The sequence below is a fragment of the Salminus brasiliensis genome, chromosome 6 (assembly GCF_030463535.1).
Source record: "Salminus brasiliensis chromosome 6, fSalBra1.hap2, whole genome shotgun sequence".
Lineage (NCBI taxonomy): Eukaryota > Metazoa > Chordata > Actinopteri > Characiformes > Bryconidae > Salminus > Salminus brasiliensis.
The window spans coordinates 46,213,646-46,233,645 of NC_132883.1; the positions used below are offsets into that span (position 1 = coordinate 46,213,646).

The window sequence follows — 20,000 nt, forward strand, 5'->3', positions numbered from 1 at the left end:
AACCGACCTCACCAACCGCTCCTCAACCAACCTCACCAACCGCTCCTCAACCGCCCACCAACCGCTCCTCAACCAACCTCACCAACCGCTCCTCAACCGACCTCACCAACCGCTCCTCAACCAACCTCACCAACCGCTCCTCAACCGCCCACCAACCGCTCCTCAACCGCTCCTCAACCGACCTCACCAACCGCTCCTCAACCAACCTCACCAACCGCTCCTCAACCGACCTCACCAACCGTCCCTCAACCGCCCACCAACCGCTCCTCAACCGCTCCTCAACCAACCGCCCCTCAACCGACCTCACCAACCGTCCTTCAACCGCTCTCCAGATGGAACAAAATCATGGGGTGGGTTTTCACTTTCTGGATCGATCACCTTTACCACCGCACTGCTGCAACGACCCCCACACTGAGGACACTCAGGCCCACTGGGTCCGCCAACGGATGGGGAAAGCTGTCAGGTCCAGTCAATAGTGTCACCGTCTTCTACACTTCAGATAGGGGTAGAGGAGAGGCAGGGGTATGACGGCATAAGAGGATGTAGGTGGTATAATAAGGATGAGGGTAAGAGGTGTAAGTGGGGATGGAGTGATAAAGCCTAATAATGTAAACAGTGACCCCCTCCCCCCGGGAGTACTGGATATAGTAGTGGGACAACCGGCCCCCTGGTCAGAACACCAACACACACAGCAGGCTTCTGTAACGCTGTTCTCAGCAAATCAACCAGTAATGAAACTTTATTGAAATGAATGTGAAATAATGTTTTTACAGTGGAAAAAGTGTAAGAGTGTGTGTGTGTGTGTGTGTGTGTGTAATGAGCTACAGTCACAGTGGGGAGAACAAGGCGTTTATTCTTAATCAGAACTCAAATCACAGTGATAATCAATAACTCACCACTGCTCTGATCTTTCAAAAATAATCAAAATAAAAAAAAAACACCCATAACAGCGTCTGGACTCTCGCCCGGCCGGCGGCGCTGCGGGTCAGAACCTTCTCCTTAAGGGAATAATGTGAGAGCTCTGTTTGGCTGTTGGATCGTCACAGAACCACAGGTTCAGAGTGGGAATAGCAGCAGGTTTGAAGGCGGGGTTAGAGTGGGTATAGTTGGGGGCGGGGTTAGAGGGGGTGATGTTCGGGGGTGGGGTTAGAGTGGGTAAGGTTGGGGCAGGGTTAGAGGGGGTGATGTTCAGGGTGGGGTTAGAGTGGGTAAGGTTGGGGGCGGGGTTAGAGGAGGTGGTTTAGTTTACTGTAAAACAAAAGCAGTGTTTGATGTTAAAAAGCTGCTGTAATGGTAAAACTTCAGCTCTTTATGAAGCGGCTCCTGATCATCAGCTCAGCCCTTCTGTGGGCTTTAACTCTCTCGCCCAGTCTCGTCTCCTCAACACTGAGCATGAGGACATCAGTGAAACGTAAAAAAAAGAAAAAGCAGCATCAGTAATATCAGTAATATCAGTAATATCAGTAAAGATGAAGGAAGCTCGTTTGATGGAGTTTCGGTGTTTGATGTTTACAGTCCGTGTAGAAACTCTTGGAGCTGCCGGACGATCTCTGTGTCCACTGTCTCCATCAGAGCCTGGAACGCCGGCTCGCCCATCATCAGCTGCTGAGCCTTCAGCTTCTCATACACATACTGCTGCAGAGACACGGTGTGGACAGGGTCCTCCAGCGCCAACTACACACACACACACACACACACACACACACACACACACACACACACACACAGAGCTCATTTTTACACACTGTAATACACATATGTATGTAACAGTCACCTGCTCTTTCACTGTTTCTTCTGAAATCAAGGGTATTAAAGAGTTGATCCTGCTTCTGTTGGAGTAACTGTCTCTACTGTCCAGAGACGGTGTCTACTAGATTCTGGACAAACATTGCTTTGAGGATTTGATTGCATTTAGCAACAATATCATTGTTAGTGAGGTCACGATGTTGATTGTTCCCCACCTCACCTCATCCCCAACTCCCCACCTCATCCCAAAAGTACTGGATGGAGCTCCTCCACCATCATTCCAGAGAACACAACTCCTCCACTTTATACCCCTCTAGCCCATGCCTGACATTAGGCAGCATGGAGCCAATAGGGTCACGATGTTAATCTGCTCCAGAGATGTTGATCTGCTACAATATGTATATCCTGTATGCATGTAAGAACCTTTAGGTAATGATATGTCTGCATTCCGATCTCGCTGCAGTAACAAAGGAAAACAGGGACTCGGACCTCAGAACTAAGACCTCAGCTACTTCAGCAATGAGAGACAGACTGGAAACGTGAGCTCAGCCAGCGCGAGGTCAGAGAGCAGCACAATCAGATCAGCGGAGGCTGAATTCGGTTATCCTGACTCAGCAGACGGATCTCATTTAGTTTATCAACTCATCGGATCGATCCGGTACCGACAAATCCACTCAGAAACCCGGTCAGAAATAATCTGACCTCTGCTCACATTGACCAACCCCTCTCCAAGCACTTAACCCTCATCTCAGAGATCAGAGGTCCACCTCACAACCTCTCTTCATAACGAGGGTTCTTCAGAACTCTCAGCCCAGCTCAGCTTTGAAGACACCTTCAGGCATCACACACAGTCAGGCCTGTCTGGGGCAGGGGTCTCCAGGCCGGATGCTACAGCCCCTGTTAGACATCCTTCCAAGGTTCCTCAAAGGTTATTCTCATTCTCAATTACAAACACAGTAAAAAGGGAAGCAAAAGGTTCTGCTCGGCTACAGGAGCCCAAAGAACCAGCAGGCCTTCTATGAGATCTCACGAGAAGAACTGGGGGGTGCCAAAACCCTACAGGCAGCGAGGCGCTCAGCAGGACAACGCCGGCGCTTCTGAAATATGGGAGAAAACACCGGAAAGTTTGGTGAAGCGACATGTTAGCAGAGCGACATCATCCCAGCTGTAAATTGTCAGCCGGAGCAGGACAGATCGATGGAGCCCAGATTAACGGCACCGGAGACGACCTTGGGAGAGCCGGAGTGTATCAGATAGATAAACAGCCGCACTCCTAAAGATCAGTTCGGCCTTGATCTTCCCTGGAACACGATCAATCCATGGAACACCTGCTGCAGTTTAAGGAGAACCCGTCCGGTAATTTAAAGACAGGACTTAAACTTACACCCAGAACTGCAGCAGCACCGCCAAGCCTCTCCATGTTCTAGATAACAGCGAGTCATACAGTGTCAGAAACCACATGATCAAGTCTAATAGAGGTTCCTGAACACTTCCAAACACTCTGAGGAGAGACAAACCTGAGAAGAGCCTCAAAGCTCCAGTGCTAACTGGTGGGGTATACACAGATCAGCCATAACATAAAAACCACCTGCCAAATCTTGTGTAGGTCCACCTCGTGCCGATCTGACCATTCGAAGCATAGACTCCACAAGACCTCTGAAGGTGTCCTGCTGTGGTATCTGGCACCAAGACTAATGTCAACAGCAGATCCTTTAAGTCCTGTAAGTCGTGAGGTTGGACCTTCATAAGCATCAGTGAACCCTGGGCGTCCATGACCCCACTTGTCCTTCCTTGGTGGTACTGACCACTGCATACCGGGAACACCCCACAAGACCTGCCTGATGCTTTTGAGATGTTCTGACCCAGTCGTCTAGAACATCGTGGTTTGGCGTAGCTCCAGCCTAAACTAAAGAAGCAGCTAAGCGGTCTAGCCAGACTACATTTGGGACGGAGGAGGGGGGTTCTCAGATGACGTTCTGTCTCCTTCAATAAGTCTGGAATTTGCACCTGGGAAATATGTACATGGAAACGTACTCTCCCCTGAACACGACGACAGTCTTCAGCTCCAGATAAAAAACCCTGACGACGACAAGTACAGAGTTTGAGCTGACCGTGAGGACACGGACTCTCCTCACCTGCAGTTTCTTCGTAAAGACAACTGTCCTGTACTGAAGTATGATGGTTCTGGATAGCACCAAGAAGGGTTTCACTGTGGAGTATCTCACAGCTCTCGGAGACACGTCAGAAAAACAGCCCGGCTGCATTTCCTACAGGTTCAAATATAAAGGTGTTTCCTCTTCATCTGCATGTTCTCCTCACCTCCACATCACTCACTCCTGTCTACCTGCATTCCACCTGCACGCCCCCAGAGCTGAACGGGGTCACATTCCCAATATTAATAAAGAAGCTAAAGGGTCAAATGTTTCATAAGTAGCAGCACATATCCATCGCCCCAGGTTCCCATCCAGAACATCCCAGGACTTCTTCATAGTCCCACTCATCCCCACGTCTCCTAACCCATTAGCTGAGCAGGTGTGTCCCGGGGGATGAGCTGTTCCAGTCTGTTCCAGGCTGTTCCAACTGACAGGACAGATGATCCTACAGCTTGGATGGGTTTGCTCCACCCGCTGTAACGAAGTGCTATTATTGGCTGTTTGATTACGACTCCTGTTCGGCTGCCTTCATCAAAACACCACAACACGCCACAGGTAGAGCTCCACAGGAGGTTCCTGGAACTTTACTTTACTGTGACGGGAATACTTTCAGGAATTCAAAATATTTTTCAGGAAATCATGAACTCAGACGTAAAACCAAAGCAAACCCCAAACCCCGGGGAAAGTGAAGCTCCAGGTCTACTGAAATCAACCCCAGCCTGATCCGAGTGTGAATCTTTAGAGCTGCTCACGGTCTGAGTGTATTATTGACTCTCTGAATCAGTGAGAGGTTCTGTTTTACAGGATCTGGGTTAATGCTCTTTTCAGTGCAGCACTAACGCCACTACCCACCGGGAGTCAGCCGGTTTGTCACTGCTGTGGTGTGAGGTTGATTTGTCCTGTAGTTCTTCTCTTTAGGAACTTCAGACAGGTTTTGGGCCTTGAAAGGTTCTGGAATTGGAATGTCTATATAACATTACATAAGTTAAATTCCCAATTAAACGTCCTCCCTGCGTTCAGCACTTGTTTGGGAATGTTGCCACCGTATGGATATGAGCTGCTTCAAAGGGGAATACATTAAAACCAGAGCCAATAAACCCATTAAAGAAAAGTAAAGGTCAAGGAGGCAGTTTGCATACGAAACACTTCAGGGATGAGCGAGTCTCTGTAACCGTCCTGCTCGTAGAGACCCTATTAAATGTGACTCCACCTCCGAAAGGCACGGCCAGGAAACGCTGAGTCAGCACCGGCTCGGCCCGCCGCCCAGCGCCTCCTCACACTGAATGTAGAAGATATTAATGGGGTGCTCTGGCTGTGATGTATGTGATTGTGGATGGCAGAAGAACCGACCACAGAATCCCTAATGGGACTCGTTTGCCCCGTCCAGTCGAGTGTGCAGCCCTCCTCATCATCCCCACCCACTCCCTTCACACAGCCCACTGTTCAGCCTTCCTTCACCTCCGCGCTCTTAGTGAGGTTCTCCTTTTGAGTTTCAGTTGCTCTCGATGGTTCTACCTCACACTTTCAGAGAGTTCTCATCAGTCTGGGTTCTTCTCAGTGGTTCTTATTCCAGCTTTCAGGAAGATTCCATGTACTGGATCTTTGTTCCTCTCAATGGTTCCTCCTCACGCTTTCAGAGTTCCCCTTCTGACTCCTCCGTCTCCTCAGCGGTTCTTCCTCGTGCTGCTAGAAAGTTCTATCTGATACAGTCTCCCTCTCAGGGGCTGCACCCTCATTTCTGGACCGGGGCAGCAGCAGCTGTCTGAGCGACAGAAATAAAACTGATCTGAATTCTGCACCTCCCTGAAGCTCTGAGGGTGCTTTAATTAAAGCGACTGTAGAGTCAGGGCCCATACCACAGGAGGTGGACCCGGGTTTCCCCACTCCTCCATGTTAAAATGCGTCTGGTGGCACAAAGTGGCAGAAACATTTATTAAAGAAAGGAGTCTGCGTCTGGCAACCCTGACTTATGACAGCTTCCTATTGGACCATAAAACACGACTGTAATCTGTTTTATACAGCCAGTCGTGATGGATCCCATCAGCAGAGACTTCACTGCTTTCAGAGAGGGAGGCTATCAGATTTTACACCATGCTTCCAGACATGGCCATGAGGAGTTTATGGGATTCTATGTCTATGTCTCAGGTTGCGAGCCCTTAATCCCTCAGGTGTGAACAGTTCAGCATATTTTGGGTTTAAATGGACGATCAGAATGACAGAATTACAGGAACACTGAATTACTGAAACACGCTCCTCCTCAGCAGTCATGTTTACGGGCACTTCAATATCTGCTAAATGGACGGATGACTCGGTGGGCATGTCCATTACCATGTTCTCATGGCCCAGCACCACTACCTCGCTGATGCTGTTAATCGAACCTGTTATACTTATCTTCAATTACCCTGGGAAAGGCCGGCGGTCGCAGAAAAGCACCAGACTGCATCCACACACACACACACACACACACACACACACACACACACACACTATTGAACTACAGCAGGACAGCAGCTGTTCTGTATGTCCTACATGGACTCACCAAAGCTGTATCGTTAGTAGATCAGCTCTCCACTGTTAACCACTCCTTCTACACCTTCTACAGCTGAACACCATCACCCTCCACCCTCTCCACACTGGCCAAGAGCTGAACAGCGCGAGAATAGGCATGTGCTGAAGAAGTCCTGTGACCCTTCAAACTAGCTGCTGCTTATTCAGCGGCCGGAGCTGACGGGTCAGTACTCAGAGATTGGCCCAGGTACAGGTAAAGGTACCCCCCCACGCAGATCCATTTGAGTCATCAGCACAGCACTCACTTGTACCCGCCTGCCAGAGCTAACTGTGTGAGAACCAATGAAGCCGTCTTCCATCTTTCCAAGTTCATTTTACTTCTTTTCCCTCGAGTGACCCCCCCGCCCCCCCAGAACTCAATGTTCAATTTGACACCTGATCTGCTAGACTCATTCCCATTCAAAACAGTGCCAGACTCTCAATCCCTTCAGATACGCTCTCTGAAAATAACAGTTCTGCAAAGCCGGGGCGTTTTCAGAAAGCGACAGCGGGGCTTTTCTTCTTCCTGCACTTCAAAGCCAGTGCCACTTATTCCAAGGTCAACAAACACACCATCACATCTGACAGACAACCCAAAACTGAGAAACCTGGACGCGTGGAACGTCAGGATAGAGACACGCAGATTCTCTGCTCTGTCTGAAAAGCAACTCAAGGTTGACAACCTTTGGAAAAAGTCAAGAGTGACTGGAATTAATATTCAAGCATCCCAAAGCCTGAATCCACGGCTGAAGGAGCGGACCACGAAAGGTCACAATTAGCGTCTGAAGTGTCGCAGGGCCTGGAGAGTTCTCCTACACCAACACTCATCACCTACCGTCACTTTGGGAAGGGAATATAGGAAGGGAGTCTTTAACTGAGGATTAGAAGCTGTGATGTTACTCACTGAGAGCTCAATTAAACATGTCAACTGACTGAAGTTCAGACACCAACCACTGAGACCTGAAGTGAAGAGCACTGATGATCAGAGTCCAGTCGAGGGTGGGGCTACATATCAGGCAGTGAGTGAACAGTCAGTTCTTGAAGATGATGAAGGTGATAAAGCAGGACAAATGGACAAGCGTAAGAATCTGAGACACTTTGAGAAGAACCAAACTGTGATGTTCTAGATAATGACTGGGTCAGAACATCTCCACCAGAACATCAGGCAGACCACAGCACGACACCTTTCAAGGTCTTGTGGACCTAGAGGGGCCAGAGCTGTTGTGGCAGCACGAGAAGGACCAAGTCAATATTAGGCAGGTGGTAGTAATGTTATGGCTGATCAGTGTTTGGAATATGAGGTTTGGTCAGTGCCTTCATGAGACTCCAAAAGGAAAATGATTTCATGGAAGTGTGTAAGCTCTACATGATTAGTGCTCCTGCAGGTCATCAGGGACTTTCTTCCCCCTGACCACTCCTGACCTCCTGCTGACATCACACACCAACACACACTAACCACCACATCAATACCCCGTCAATAACACACTGCTGAATAAACGACAGTAGTAAACACCAGCCCTGACCGCTCACCCCAGCCCTGACCGCCCACCCCAGCCCTGACCGTCCACCACCAGACCGTACCCTCCTCAACAGCAGAACCCGTGGACACACAGTGACCCAGGTGAGAGAAGGGAGACGAACTGGTCCAGTCTGAGGTCACTCCGATTAAGGTCTGTGGTGAGACGGGCCAAGGAGTTCTGTGGGGTGTACAGCAGGTGTGTACTGTGCTTGTGGACGAGTGTGTGCCAGCAGGTTTAACAGAGCAGCACTGGCAGCTGGGGGAGAGGGTGAAGGTGGGTGGATGCACAGGGGTATCTAGTGCCCAACCGTTCTCTAAATGTTCTCTGTTTGAGATTAAACTGCTACCAACCGCTCTCCAGCATGACCGCGTGTGACCACTCGTCTTCAGCGCGACCGCGCTGAACCTGCGGAAGGCCCGTGGACGTGTGTTCAGGTCTCCGAAACAAAACGTAGGAATTGTTGAATTTGGGATTGAGAGAGAGCAGCAGCAGTAATAACTAGGCCAGACTCGTCAATCAGCCAATTTGTTTACCATGATTTCAGGCCTCTCTTGGGTCAGGTGAGCGGTCACAGCGGTCAGCAGGGTGAAATGGGTCCACCTGCTGAAGGTAATGATTTTTTCACTCAGGAGGAAGACAAGTCCTCATCTTCACTTTCCAAGTTCCACATGATTAGAGTCTCGTCATCCGAGTGCCTGCAGGTCAGCAGTGCCTTTCATTTCTTCATACTGACCTCCTGACATCACACACTAACAGTAACACACGGCTAAATGAGCTACAGTAAACACTACCCCAACCTCTGACCCCGACTCAAACACTCACCAGCTTCCTCCTCTTGTCCTGCTCTGTCGGAGGCTCTTCATCATCAGACAACTTCGGCTCGTCCAGATTACTGACCAACATACAGCTGAGAGAGAGAGAGAGAGAGGGAGAGAGAGAGAGAGAGTGAGAGAGAGGACGTGTATGATTGTATACGGTCCTGAGCTGCTGTAACTCTTGCAGTGAGACACTGGTGGAACGTCCCGCTTGTGTTTCTGCACACGAACTAAAACAGCGAGGTTTTCCATAAGGCAGGACGTCGTCATCACTCAGCCCAGAGTTCTGCAGACACGGACCTCCAGCAGAACCATTCTGTGATCATTTCACACCCTGCTCCTCCAATCATGAGCTCTGAGCTGACGGCGCTCGACACACACCAACACAAACACTCCATCACTGAACGCTCGCCTGCCATTTTACACCCCATTACTCACACATATTGCCTTTACACACACACACACACACACACACACACACACACACTTACTCTTTAAACGTTCCCGAGTCGGGGTCTTCAGTCATGACGTCGTGCAGAGCCTCCACGCAGATGTTGATGATGCCACAGAACTTGTCCTGAATCACACTGAGAAATGAACACCACCGTTAGTGTCACTCAGTCTGCCACTGAGAACACTGAGGAGCAGGACCAGGCTGGGGGTGAGGCTTATTCTCTCCATTAAAACAACATTTTAATGAAGATTTTAATTCTTATTTATTTCAAGCTTAATTTTCACTCTTATTCCAGGTTCATTTTTATTATTTAAACTCACTGGTGATCAATTCAGGAAGCGTAGGGGGCGCTCTATAACGCTCTATAATGTTCATATGATCCACACGCTCACTCTGACAGACTGTAATACACTACAGGAAGCGTAGGGGGCGCTCTATAACGCTCTATAATGTTCATATGATCCACACGCTCATTCTGACAGACTGTAATACACTACAGGAAGCGTAGGGGGCGCTCTATAATGCTCTATAACGTTCATATGATCCACACGCTCATTCTGACAGACTGTAATACACTACAGGAAGCGTAGGGGGCGCTCTATAATGCTCTATAATGTTCATATGATCCACACGCTCATTCTGACAGACTGTAATACACTACAGGAAGCGTAGGGGGCGCTCTATAATGCTCTATAATGTTCATATGATCCACACGCTCATTCTGACAGACTGTAATACACTACAGGAAGCATAGGGGGCGCTCTATAATGCTCTATAATGTTCATATGATCCACACGCTCATTCTGACAGACTGTAATACACTACAGGAAGCGTAGGGGGCGCTCTATAATGCTCTGTGATGTATAACGGTGGTGGTGTAACAGGGTAAAGTGAGAGGAATCTGCCTGAGGCTAGAACATGACCAGTCCAGTGGGATCACTCTTTCAGGACCCTTCACACTCTTGCCCCACCTGACACACACTCCTCCTCCCTCACACCTTTCATAACACAACTACTTTAATAACTATTTTGGAGCATAATACAGGTCTTATCTGGATGGGGTGATATTGCAGCAAGCATGGCTGCTATGGTAACCCATCAAAGAGGCGTCATATTAAAGATTTCTTATCGCTTCTCCCAGACGTGACCGAGCAGCCCGGATAAACCCGAATCTCAGCCAGACTTAATTTCAACACAGGACAAATTCTGCTGGGTGGTAATAATAATAATAATAATCATCATATTAATAATGTTGCTTTGATGTGCGATATACAAAACTGTCCCCCTGTTTAGGGTGTTTCTTAAAACAGCTTTGAGCCTTTAGATGCCAACAGAACTAAACTCTAGACTCCAGACGTGTACTGATCACTGATTAAACAGGGAGGGTCTTTATGGAACAGGGAGAAGGGCGTCTCCGTCATTCCCACTCCGGGCCGGAGCGCTGCTGCTGCTACTGCACTATGGAGGTTTGGTGGTGGAGCTGCAGGAGGAGAACCTCTCTCCTGTTATACATCAAGGAGGCGGAGCTACAGTCTCTCATTAGGGTGAATATTAATAACGCTCTAAATGTAGGTATTGTGATATACACTGAGGAGGAGGAGCTACAATCTCTCATTAGTGAATATTAATAACGCTCTAAATGTAGGTATTGTGATATACACTGAGGAGGCGGAGCTACAGTCTCTCATTAGGGTGAATATTAATAACGCTCTAAATGTATGTATTGTGATATACACTGAGGAGGCGGAGCTACAGTCTCTCATTAGGGTGAATATTAATAACGCTCTAAATGTAGGTATTGTGATATACACTGAGGAGGCGGAGCTACAGTCCCTCATTAGGGTGAATATTAATAACGCTCTAAATGTAGGTATTGTGATATACACTGAGGAGGAGGAGCTACAGTCTCTCATTAGGGTGAATATTAATAACGCTCTAAATGTAGGTATCGTTATATACGCTGGTGTAATGGACGGTTCTGTGAAGCTACAGAAGAACATGTCTGTGAGATCATTACTTGTCCGGGTTCTTGCTGGCTGTACTAAATAAGAGGCGTCTGTTGGAATGAGAGCATCAATAATAAGCAGCAGAATGACCAGCTGCAGGTTCTCCGTCAGCGCGTTGGGGTGCTGGGTCATGCCCTGAGCCGTGGATGCTTTTACACAGCGGGTTCCTCTAATGAGGAACCGAGGAACAGAGGAGAAAACTTGTGTTCCTCCCAACCGATGAAGCAATTTCCCTGACTGTGACAGCGCGCTAGAGCCACGGACCCGGACCACACCATTACGGCAATCCTCCAGCGCAGGCTTTCAGCCAGAGCCATGCAGTCGGATGCATTATGAGGAATGTGCAGATGGGAGATGGACCGAGGTGCCAGAGCAGCTCTGTCAGGCTGGTCAGCTGCCCCAATATTTCCATACAGCCTGAAAGCCGTAGTATATTGGAATGTAAACAGAGTTCTGTAGCGCTACATCATTACCCAGAGGTCAGAGCGGCAACACACCGCAGTTTTACATCATGCTAATAATGTAGCAGCTGACAGCTAATCAGGACCTCAGCCGCGGGAACTCTGTCCAGGGTGAATTCACAGCATGGTGGAGGTGTTGTGGTCCTGGTCTTCTTAAAGAGATATTACAGTGGGGAGGAGCACTGGGGGGGGGGGGGGTGTTCAGGGGGGGTGTTCAGAAGAGAGCCTCACTGACCCACCTGTTGTCAGACGGTAAGAGGGAAAGCAGAGCCAGGCTGGACAGCTTCCTCCTCTCAGGCTGAGTGATGTTGTCCATTCGGTCCACCCACATCTCGATCATGCTCCCCAACAGCTGGTCCATCTGCAGGCCAGGAGGAACCGGGTCAGGGTTCTGACTGATATTTAAACTGGGTCTGATACTGACCCGACATAAAATTCTGATATTAATCTGGAACAAACCAGAGCTCCACCAGTTTAATCTGGCTTCTCTAACTGGGGTAGTTTACCTCCTGGTTACTCTCCAGAGCCATCTGTGAGAGCAGAGCACTGAAGAAGCTGGAGTTCTGCAGGAGAACCCGGCCAATCACACCCAGATACACAGACATCACCACGGGATACCTCTGTACACACACACACACACACACACACAATAAAAGTTATTATAAACAACAAAAATACTGTTTAAGTTCAAAACATCAATCAATCAATAAGTCAGTCAGTCAGTCTGTGGAGCAGTCAGTCAGTCATTCAGTCTGTGGAGCAGTCAGTCAGTCATTCAGTCAGTCAGTCTGTGGAGCAGTCAGTCAGTCATTCAGTCTGTGGAGCAGTCAGTCAGTCATTCAGTCTGTGGAGCAGTCAGTCAGTCAGTGGAGCAGTCATTCAGTCAGTCAGTCTGTGGAGCAGTCAGTCAGTCATTCAGTCAGTCAGTCTGTGGAGCAGTCAGTCAGTCAGTCTGTGGAGCAGTCAGTCAGTCAGTCTGTGGAGCAGTCAGTCTGTGGAGCAGTCAGTCAGTCAGTCTGTGGAGCAGTCAGTCAGTCAGTCTGTGGAGCAGTCAGTCTGTGGAGCAGTCAGTCCGTCAGTCTGTGGAGCAGTCAGTCCGTCAGTCTGTGGAGCAGTCAGTCAGTCTGTGGAGCAGTCAGTCAGTCAGTCTGTGGAGCAGTCAGTCAGTCAGTCTGTGGAGCAGTCAGTCAGTCATTCAGTCAGTCTGTGGAGCAGTCAGTCAGTCAGTCTGTGGAGCAGTCAGTCCGTCAGTCAGTCAGTCTGTGGAGCAGTCAGTCCGTCAGTCAGTCAGTCTGTGGAGCAGTCAGTCAGTCTGTGGAGCAGTCAGTCTGTGGAGCAGTCAGTCCGTCAGTCAGTCAGTCTGTGGAGCAGTCAGTCAGTCTGTGGAGCAGTCAGTCCGTCAGTCAGTCTGTGGAGCAGTCAGTCCGTCTGTGGAGCAGTCAGTCCGTCAGTCAGTCTGTGGAGCAGTCAGTCCGTCAGTCAGTGGACAGTATAAACAGCAGTCAAAACTCACCTCTCCATCCAACATCCCTCGAAACACAGCAGGGAGGAGGGGCTGGAACAGGTGGGGGGCCAACAGGGGGCTCACTTTCATCACAATCTCCACCACCTGAACACACACACACACACAGATACACACTGTACTTTACACACACACACACAGATACACACTGTACTTTACACATGTGTGTTTCAGTGCTCTGGGCTTTGTGCACTGGGGTGGGCAGTGTGAAGGGGTGGGCTGCAGTAAAACTATGGCACTGAGGGTGTGTCTAGTTTGAGCTGCTATACAGAGAGAGCTAACTGAAAGGAATGCTGGGTAATCCTGCAGACTGATGGCCGGGGGGGTTAAAAGCACTCCTCTCTAAATCCCACAGTTAGCCCCCCATTGTCCTCCACACCATCAAAGGCTGGAGATCATCACCACGGCAACTGAGCCTCAATTTCAACATTCAGCTTTAACTCTGCACTCTGTCTGTCCATCTTCACACACACTCACACAGGAGATTGTCCCCCTTTGCTGCAGTAACAGCCTCTCCTTATTAAGACTTTACACTAGATGTTGGAACATTGCTGTGAGGAGGATTTGATTGCACTCAACCTGCTGAGAGTGAGAGCATCAGAGCAGTGAGTGAACACAACGCTGATGCGTCTGTGCTGTGAGTTAATTCACAGCACAGAGAGTGGCTCCATGGTTGCTACGGTATCTCACACTGTGACTAGGTGGTTAATGTGGAATTACAGGTGGTTGATATGTAATTACCATGGTGTATCAGGTGGATTATAGGGTGTTTCAGGTGGTTGCTAGGGTGTGGCAAGCCAGCTGCAATGGCATCGCAGGCAGTAGCTATAGTACTTATAGGTGGTTGCTATGGTGTGTTTGTTGTTGTCACAGATAAACACAATAACTTTATTCCACATTCAGATGATAATGAAACATCTGCTCCTCTTCTAACACACTCTGATGGTTATAACCTGCAGTGTGTGTGTACGGGTGTGTGTGTGTGTGTGTGTGTATGTGTGCGCGTGTGTTCTCCCGCTGCATATCTGTGCTGTCAGGCTGCAGACCCCAAGCCCAGAGCGTACTCTCAGCCTGGCTTTGGCAAACAGAACGATCCACAGAGCCACAGAGCAGCAAACACAAACTCAGCCCAGATGTTCCGGCTCATAAACCCAAGCCATGCGTCCCCCTGTTCAGACTCTCAGCCAATCCTGGATTTAAAAACAGCTGATAGAACTGGTAGAGGAGCAGGTGGAGGAGCAGGTGGAGGAGCAGGTGGAGGAGCAGGTGGAGGAGCAGGTGGAAGAGCAGGTGGAGGAGCAGGTGGAGGAGCAGGTGGAGGAGCAGGTGGAAGAGCAGGTGGAAGAGCAGGTGGAGGAGCAGGTGGAAGAGCAGGTGGAAGAGCAGGTGGAAGAGCAGGTGGAGGAGCAGGTGGAGGAGCAGGTGGAAGAGCAGGTGGAGGAGCAGGTGGAAGAGCAGGTCCTGTCTACAGTTTCTGCATGTTTCCGGACTGCATCCATACAATACACCCAGCCGGGTCTTCTGAGTCCACTGGAGGTGGTCAGTCTAATACACCGTAAACCTCTCGCAGTAACGCTGCCTGATGGACGGGAACAGTGTGACTGTTTCCATGGAGACGGCTGGAAGCTGAACAGAGTGGATCTGAGCTTTTCACTGCTGAACTGAATTAACAGCTGTTTAACACCACACACACACACACACACACACACACACACACACACACACACACACCATGCAGATCCAGTAGCAGTGTCACTGCAGGGGCCTGATAACATTGGGCTTAATGCTTTTAATTAAACACCTCTCTCTCTCTCTCTCATCAATACTGATTGAAAGGAGATGCAGACTGTCCAGTGAAGTGCGGACCACGCCAGCTGAGGCAAGGAGGAGAACTCGAGAAATTTGGGCTAGAGTTCTGGGGGGCTTCAAGCTGATGGGACCCGAAGCCAGACCCGCCCTTGCCGGGCAGAGATTGAGTATAATTGCACCATCGGGAGCAGCAGGGGCAGTGGAGGGGTGTAAGTCTGCCATCAGAAGCAGAGGTGGGAGGAGCAGCTGTACAGGGTGGAGGAGGGTTTGGGGCGTGGTCCTTACATAACTCCATTCCATACCCCCGGAGCTGGTCTCTCTTCACTGCAGGAACAGCCTCTACTCTTCTAGGAGGATTTTACACTAGATTTCGGAACATTGCTGTGAGGGGGATTTGATTGCATTCAGCCCCCTGAGAGTAAGAGCATCAGTCAGGTCAGGTTTATCATTCCAGAGAACACAGCTCTTCCACTGCTCCACAGCTCCTCAGTGCTGGGGGGCTTTATACCCCTCTAGCCCACGCCTGGCATTAGGCAGCATGGAGCCAATAGGGTCATGATAATGATCTGCTCCAGAGAGTCCTATTCTATTGGCAGTTCTTCTCTACAGGGACTAGACAAGCTGCGTGTGTGAACCCCTGAGTCAGACCCCTCAAAGCAGCTGAACTGTAGAAGTGTCTGGATACTTTTGGAGCTGTGAAAGTGGGTTAGTTTATTCTGAGCTCTTATCCTGTAATATTCCCCCCAGCACCCTGGAGCGTTAACACAGCGGGAGCCCTCTGAGCTCCGGACACTCTGTCTCCACACACACACACACACACACACACCAGTCAGATGTTAGAAGAGTGATCCACAGTGGAATAAACCCAGAAGCTACAAAGGAAACCTAGTTCCACCAGCCACACACACACACACACACACTTATCAGTGGACATATGTAAATGAGGAGTGTGTGGAAGAGAATGTGCCAAAGAGCATATTTATACACTCACACCGGGGGGTGCAGTGAGGGGGGAGTGGTGGGGTGGTTGGGTGACGCTGGACAGACAGAGAGGCGGGGTGGAGGAGACAACGAAAGAGAGAGACAGAAAGGTGGGGCAAGATGAGGAAAAGAGGCAATGAGGGAAAAACGAGCAAGGGAGTAAGGCAGATAGGGAGTAAGAGAGACGGGAGTAAGGCAGATAGGGAGTAAGAGAGACGGGAGTAAGGCAGATAGGGAGTAAGTGAGACGGGAGGGAGGCAGATAGGGAGTAAGAGAGACGGGAGTAAGGCAGATAGGGAGTAAGTGAGACGGGAGGGAGGCAGATAGGGAGTAAGAGAGACGGGAGTAAGGCAGATAGGGAGTAAGAGAGACGGGAGGGAGGCAGATAGGGAGTAAGAGAGACGGGAGTAAGGCAGATAGGGAGTAAGTGAGACGGGAGGGAGGCAGATAGGGAGTAAGAGAGACGGGTGTAAGGCAGATAGAGAGTAAGAGAGACGGGAGTAAGGCAGATAGGGAGTATGAGAGACGGGAGTAAGGCAGATAGGGAGTAAGAGAGACGGGAGTGAGGCAGATAGGGAGTAAGAGAGACGGGAGTGAGGCAGATAGAGAGTAAGAGAGACGGGAGTGAGGCAGATAGGGAGTATGAGAGACGGGAGTAAGGCAGATAGGGAGTAAGAGAGACGGGAGTAAGGCAGATAGGGAGTAAGAGAGACGGGAGTAAGGCAGATAGGGAGTAAGAGAGACGGGAGTGAGGCAGATAGGGAGTAAGTGAGACGGGAGTGAGGCAGATAGGGAGTAAGAGAGACGGGAGTGAGGCAGATAGGGAGTAAGTGAGACGGGAGTGAGGCAGATAGGGAGTAAGTGAGATGGGAGGGAGGCAGATAGGGAGTAAGAGAGACGGGAGGGAGGCAGATAGGGAGTAAGTGAGACGGGAGTGAGGCAGATAGGGAGTAAGTGAGATGGGAGGGAGGCAGATAGGGAGTAAGAGAGACGGGAGGGAGGCAGTTAGGGAGTAAGAGAGACGGGAGGGAGGGAATATATTAGTGAGGCACCTTGAGCACTTGGACTTGTCCCTCGTTGGTGATGTCCTTCAGTAATTCACAGAAAGATCTGCAGAGACCCTCACCATAGCTCTGAAACACCAAATCATCAGATCCTCATCAGATCCTCAAAGCCTGGGTTTGTATCTTAATGCAAAATCTTACAGAAGCTCTTCAGTCTGTGATCTTCACACTTCACTTCACTTCCACTTCTACTGTCTACTGTCAGGTTTGGGTTCTAGACATACTGTAGAGAAGGTTCTGGGGTATTTGGGTTCAGACCCAGTTAAAGCTCTTGTGCTGCCTCAGCCTCTTCTGATGAACTCACCTGTAGAAACTCGGAGGCTGAGAGGTAGGTGTAGGCGTTGATGATCTGAAAACAGGTCTTCACGTTCTCTGAGCTGAGTTCTGCAAAGGAACACAGAAGAACCAATAAGAGTGGTTTTGAGGGGCTCGAGCGCTGAGGCGGACACTGAATTAATAAAGGTTATCCAGTACCCGATCCAGCTGATTTTGTTAGAGCCAGGACCGAAATCTGATCCTAGTATGGGATGGATGCATCCCTACACATTACCCATACGCGTGCTGACAGATCGCTCCTGTGGGTTTTAATTATCTCCAGCTCATCGAAACCAACATTAGCTTAGCTTCTGTCTGAGCTGGGTTAGCAATCTCGCTAGTCATGTTAACAGACACTGTGGCCAGGTTAGCCTATGGTGGTTAGCGTGCTCTCTGGCTCACTTATAATCACAAATATGAGCAGAGTTAGAACTCAACCAATCAGATTGTGAGGTGGGAAATGTTGTATAATTCAGTACATCACACAGAGCTCACATTAAGCAGAGCGTCTGCTGGGAGCTCTTTACACTGCTTATATATATATATATATATATATATATATATATATATATATATATATATATATATTCACACACGGCCCTTCTACAGTATATTCAGAGACAGGGTGTGAGTGTGTGTGTGTGTGTGTGTGTTACTGTGAGTGCTGAAGGGCGGCAGTTAGAGATGATGTAATGATGTAATTAAAGGTGTTTGATTATGAACAGCTGGGGGATGATCAGTGAGGGCCTTCATTACCACACACTTCCCTCCACTAACTGCACTGTCATCTTCACAGAGCCACACCGTCTGTGTGTGTGTGTGTGTGTGTCAGCAGTGCATGCTGACCTAATTCTCCTGCTAGATGTTATTGTTATTGTTTACTTTTCCAAACAAAAAATGTACATCTCACTCTAATCAACCAATCAACAGCCTGCAATCACCGCCTCTCATTACTGCATTAATAACGATATTATTACAGATTATCAGTAAAGACTGCTTTTATGATCCGCTGACTGTGATTGGCTGATAAACAGTAGTTAACTGAAGTTCTAGCTCTGTCAGACGTCCCTTCTCAGTGTTCTTTAACGAAGTCTGATTACAGCTTGTGTTCAGCATGTTACTACTACTGTACTACTGTCCTACTACTGTACTACTGTCCTACTACTGTAACACTGTCCTACTACTGTAACACTGTCCTACTGTACTACTGTAACACTGTCCTACTACTGTCACACTGTACTACTGTAACACTGTCCTACTACTGTACTACTACTGTAACACTTTACTACTGTAACACTGTCCTACTACTGTCACACTGTACTACTGTAACACTGTCCTACTACTGTAACACTGTACTACTGTAACACTTTACTACTGTAACACTGTACTAGAATCAGAATCAGAATCTCTTTATTTCACCAAGTATGTTACACATACAAGGAATTTGTCTTGGTGAGAGCAACACGTATGACAAGTAACAAAAACACAGAACACAGATTATTTACAGTATTAAACTAAAGGAAAATGACACTAAACAATAAATAGGACAGGGGATAAATTAAAAAAGTAAAAAGTACTAAAGGTAATAAAGAGCTGAAGAAGCTGAGAGGTGTGAAACAGATTTGGTTGAAAAATATATATAGAAAGTTACAGATGACCTGAATATTTACAGAAAGAGAACGTCTGTACAGGTGTGCAAATAGCAGAGTGCAAATAGCTGTTCAGTCCGGTTTGGTACAGCTCAGTTGTATGTTTTGAGGTTTACAGTGGGAGGTGTCCACTGTGGTTGAGGAGCGCTACAGCTCTGGGGAAGAAGCTGTGTTACTACTGTAACACTGTCCTACTACTGTCACACTGTACTACTACTGTCACACTGTCCTACTACTGTCACACTGTCCTACTGTAACACTGTCCTACTACTGTCACACTGTACTATTGTCCTACTACTGTCACACTGTACTACTACTGTGCTACTGTCCTACTACTGTCACACTGTACTACTGTCCTACTACTGTAACACTGTACTACTACTGTAACACTGTCCTACTACTGTCACACTGTACTACTGTCCTACTACTGTCACACTGTCCTACTACTGTCACACTGTACTACTACTGTCACACTGTCCTACTACTGTCACACTGTACTACTACTGTCACACTGTACTACTACTGTCACACTGTACTACTGTAACACTGTCCTACTACTGTAACACTGTCCTACTGTAACACTGTCCTACTACTGTCACACTGTACTACTGTCCTACTACTGTCACACTGTACTACTACTGTGCTACTGTCCTACTACTGTCACACTGTACTACTGTAACACTGTCCTACTACTGTCCTACTACTGTCACACTGTACTACTGTCCTACTACTGTCACACTGTACTACTACTGTGCTACTGTCCTACTACTGTCACACTGTACTACTGTAACACTGTCCTACTACTGTAACACTGTACTACTGTCCTACTACTGTAACGCTGTACTACTGTCCTACTACTGTAACGCTGTACTACTGTCCTACTACTGTAACGCTGTACTACTACTGTGCTACTGTCCTACTACTGTCACACTGTACTACTGTAACACTGTCCTACTAC

The 20,000-nt window shown here is 48.6% G+C and overlaps 1 protein-coding gene across 1 annotated transcript in view; it reads right to left on the reverse strand.

Annotated features, from left to right (window-relative positions):
* Positions 1-723: 723 nt before the first annotated feature.
* The window catches only part of ipo11 (importin 11), a 52,267-nt gene continuing 32,990 nt past the window's right edge, over positions 724-20,000 (reverse strand). Inside the window, exons 22-29 of the mRNA XM_072682604.1 lie at positions 17,383-17,462; positions 17,067-17,147; positions 13,216-13,311; positions 12,209-12,322; positions 11,942-12,063; positions 9,273-9,368; positions 8,789-8,873; positions 724-1,674 (exon numbers count right to left, since the gene is read on the reverse strand). Of these exons, the coding sequence (XP_072538705.1) occupies positions 1,510-1,674; positions 8,789-8,873; positions 9,273-9,368; positions 11,942-12,063; positions 12,209-12,322; positions 13,216-13,311; positions 17,067-17,147; positions 17,383-17,462 (839 nt within the window). The 3' untranslated portion in view covers positions 724-1,509. The remainder of the gene's footprint in view (positions 1,675-8,788; positions 8,874-9,272; positions 9,369-11,941; positions 12,064-12,208; positions 12,323-13,215; positions 13,312-17,066; positions 17,148-17,382; positions 17,463-20,000) is intronic.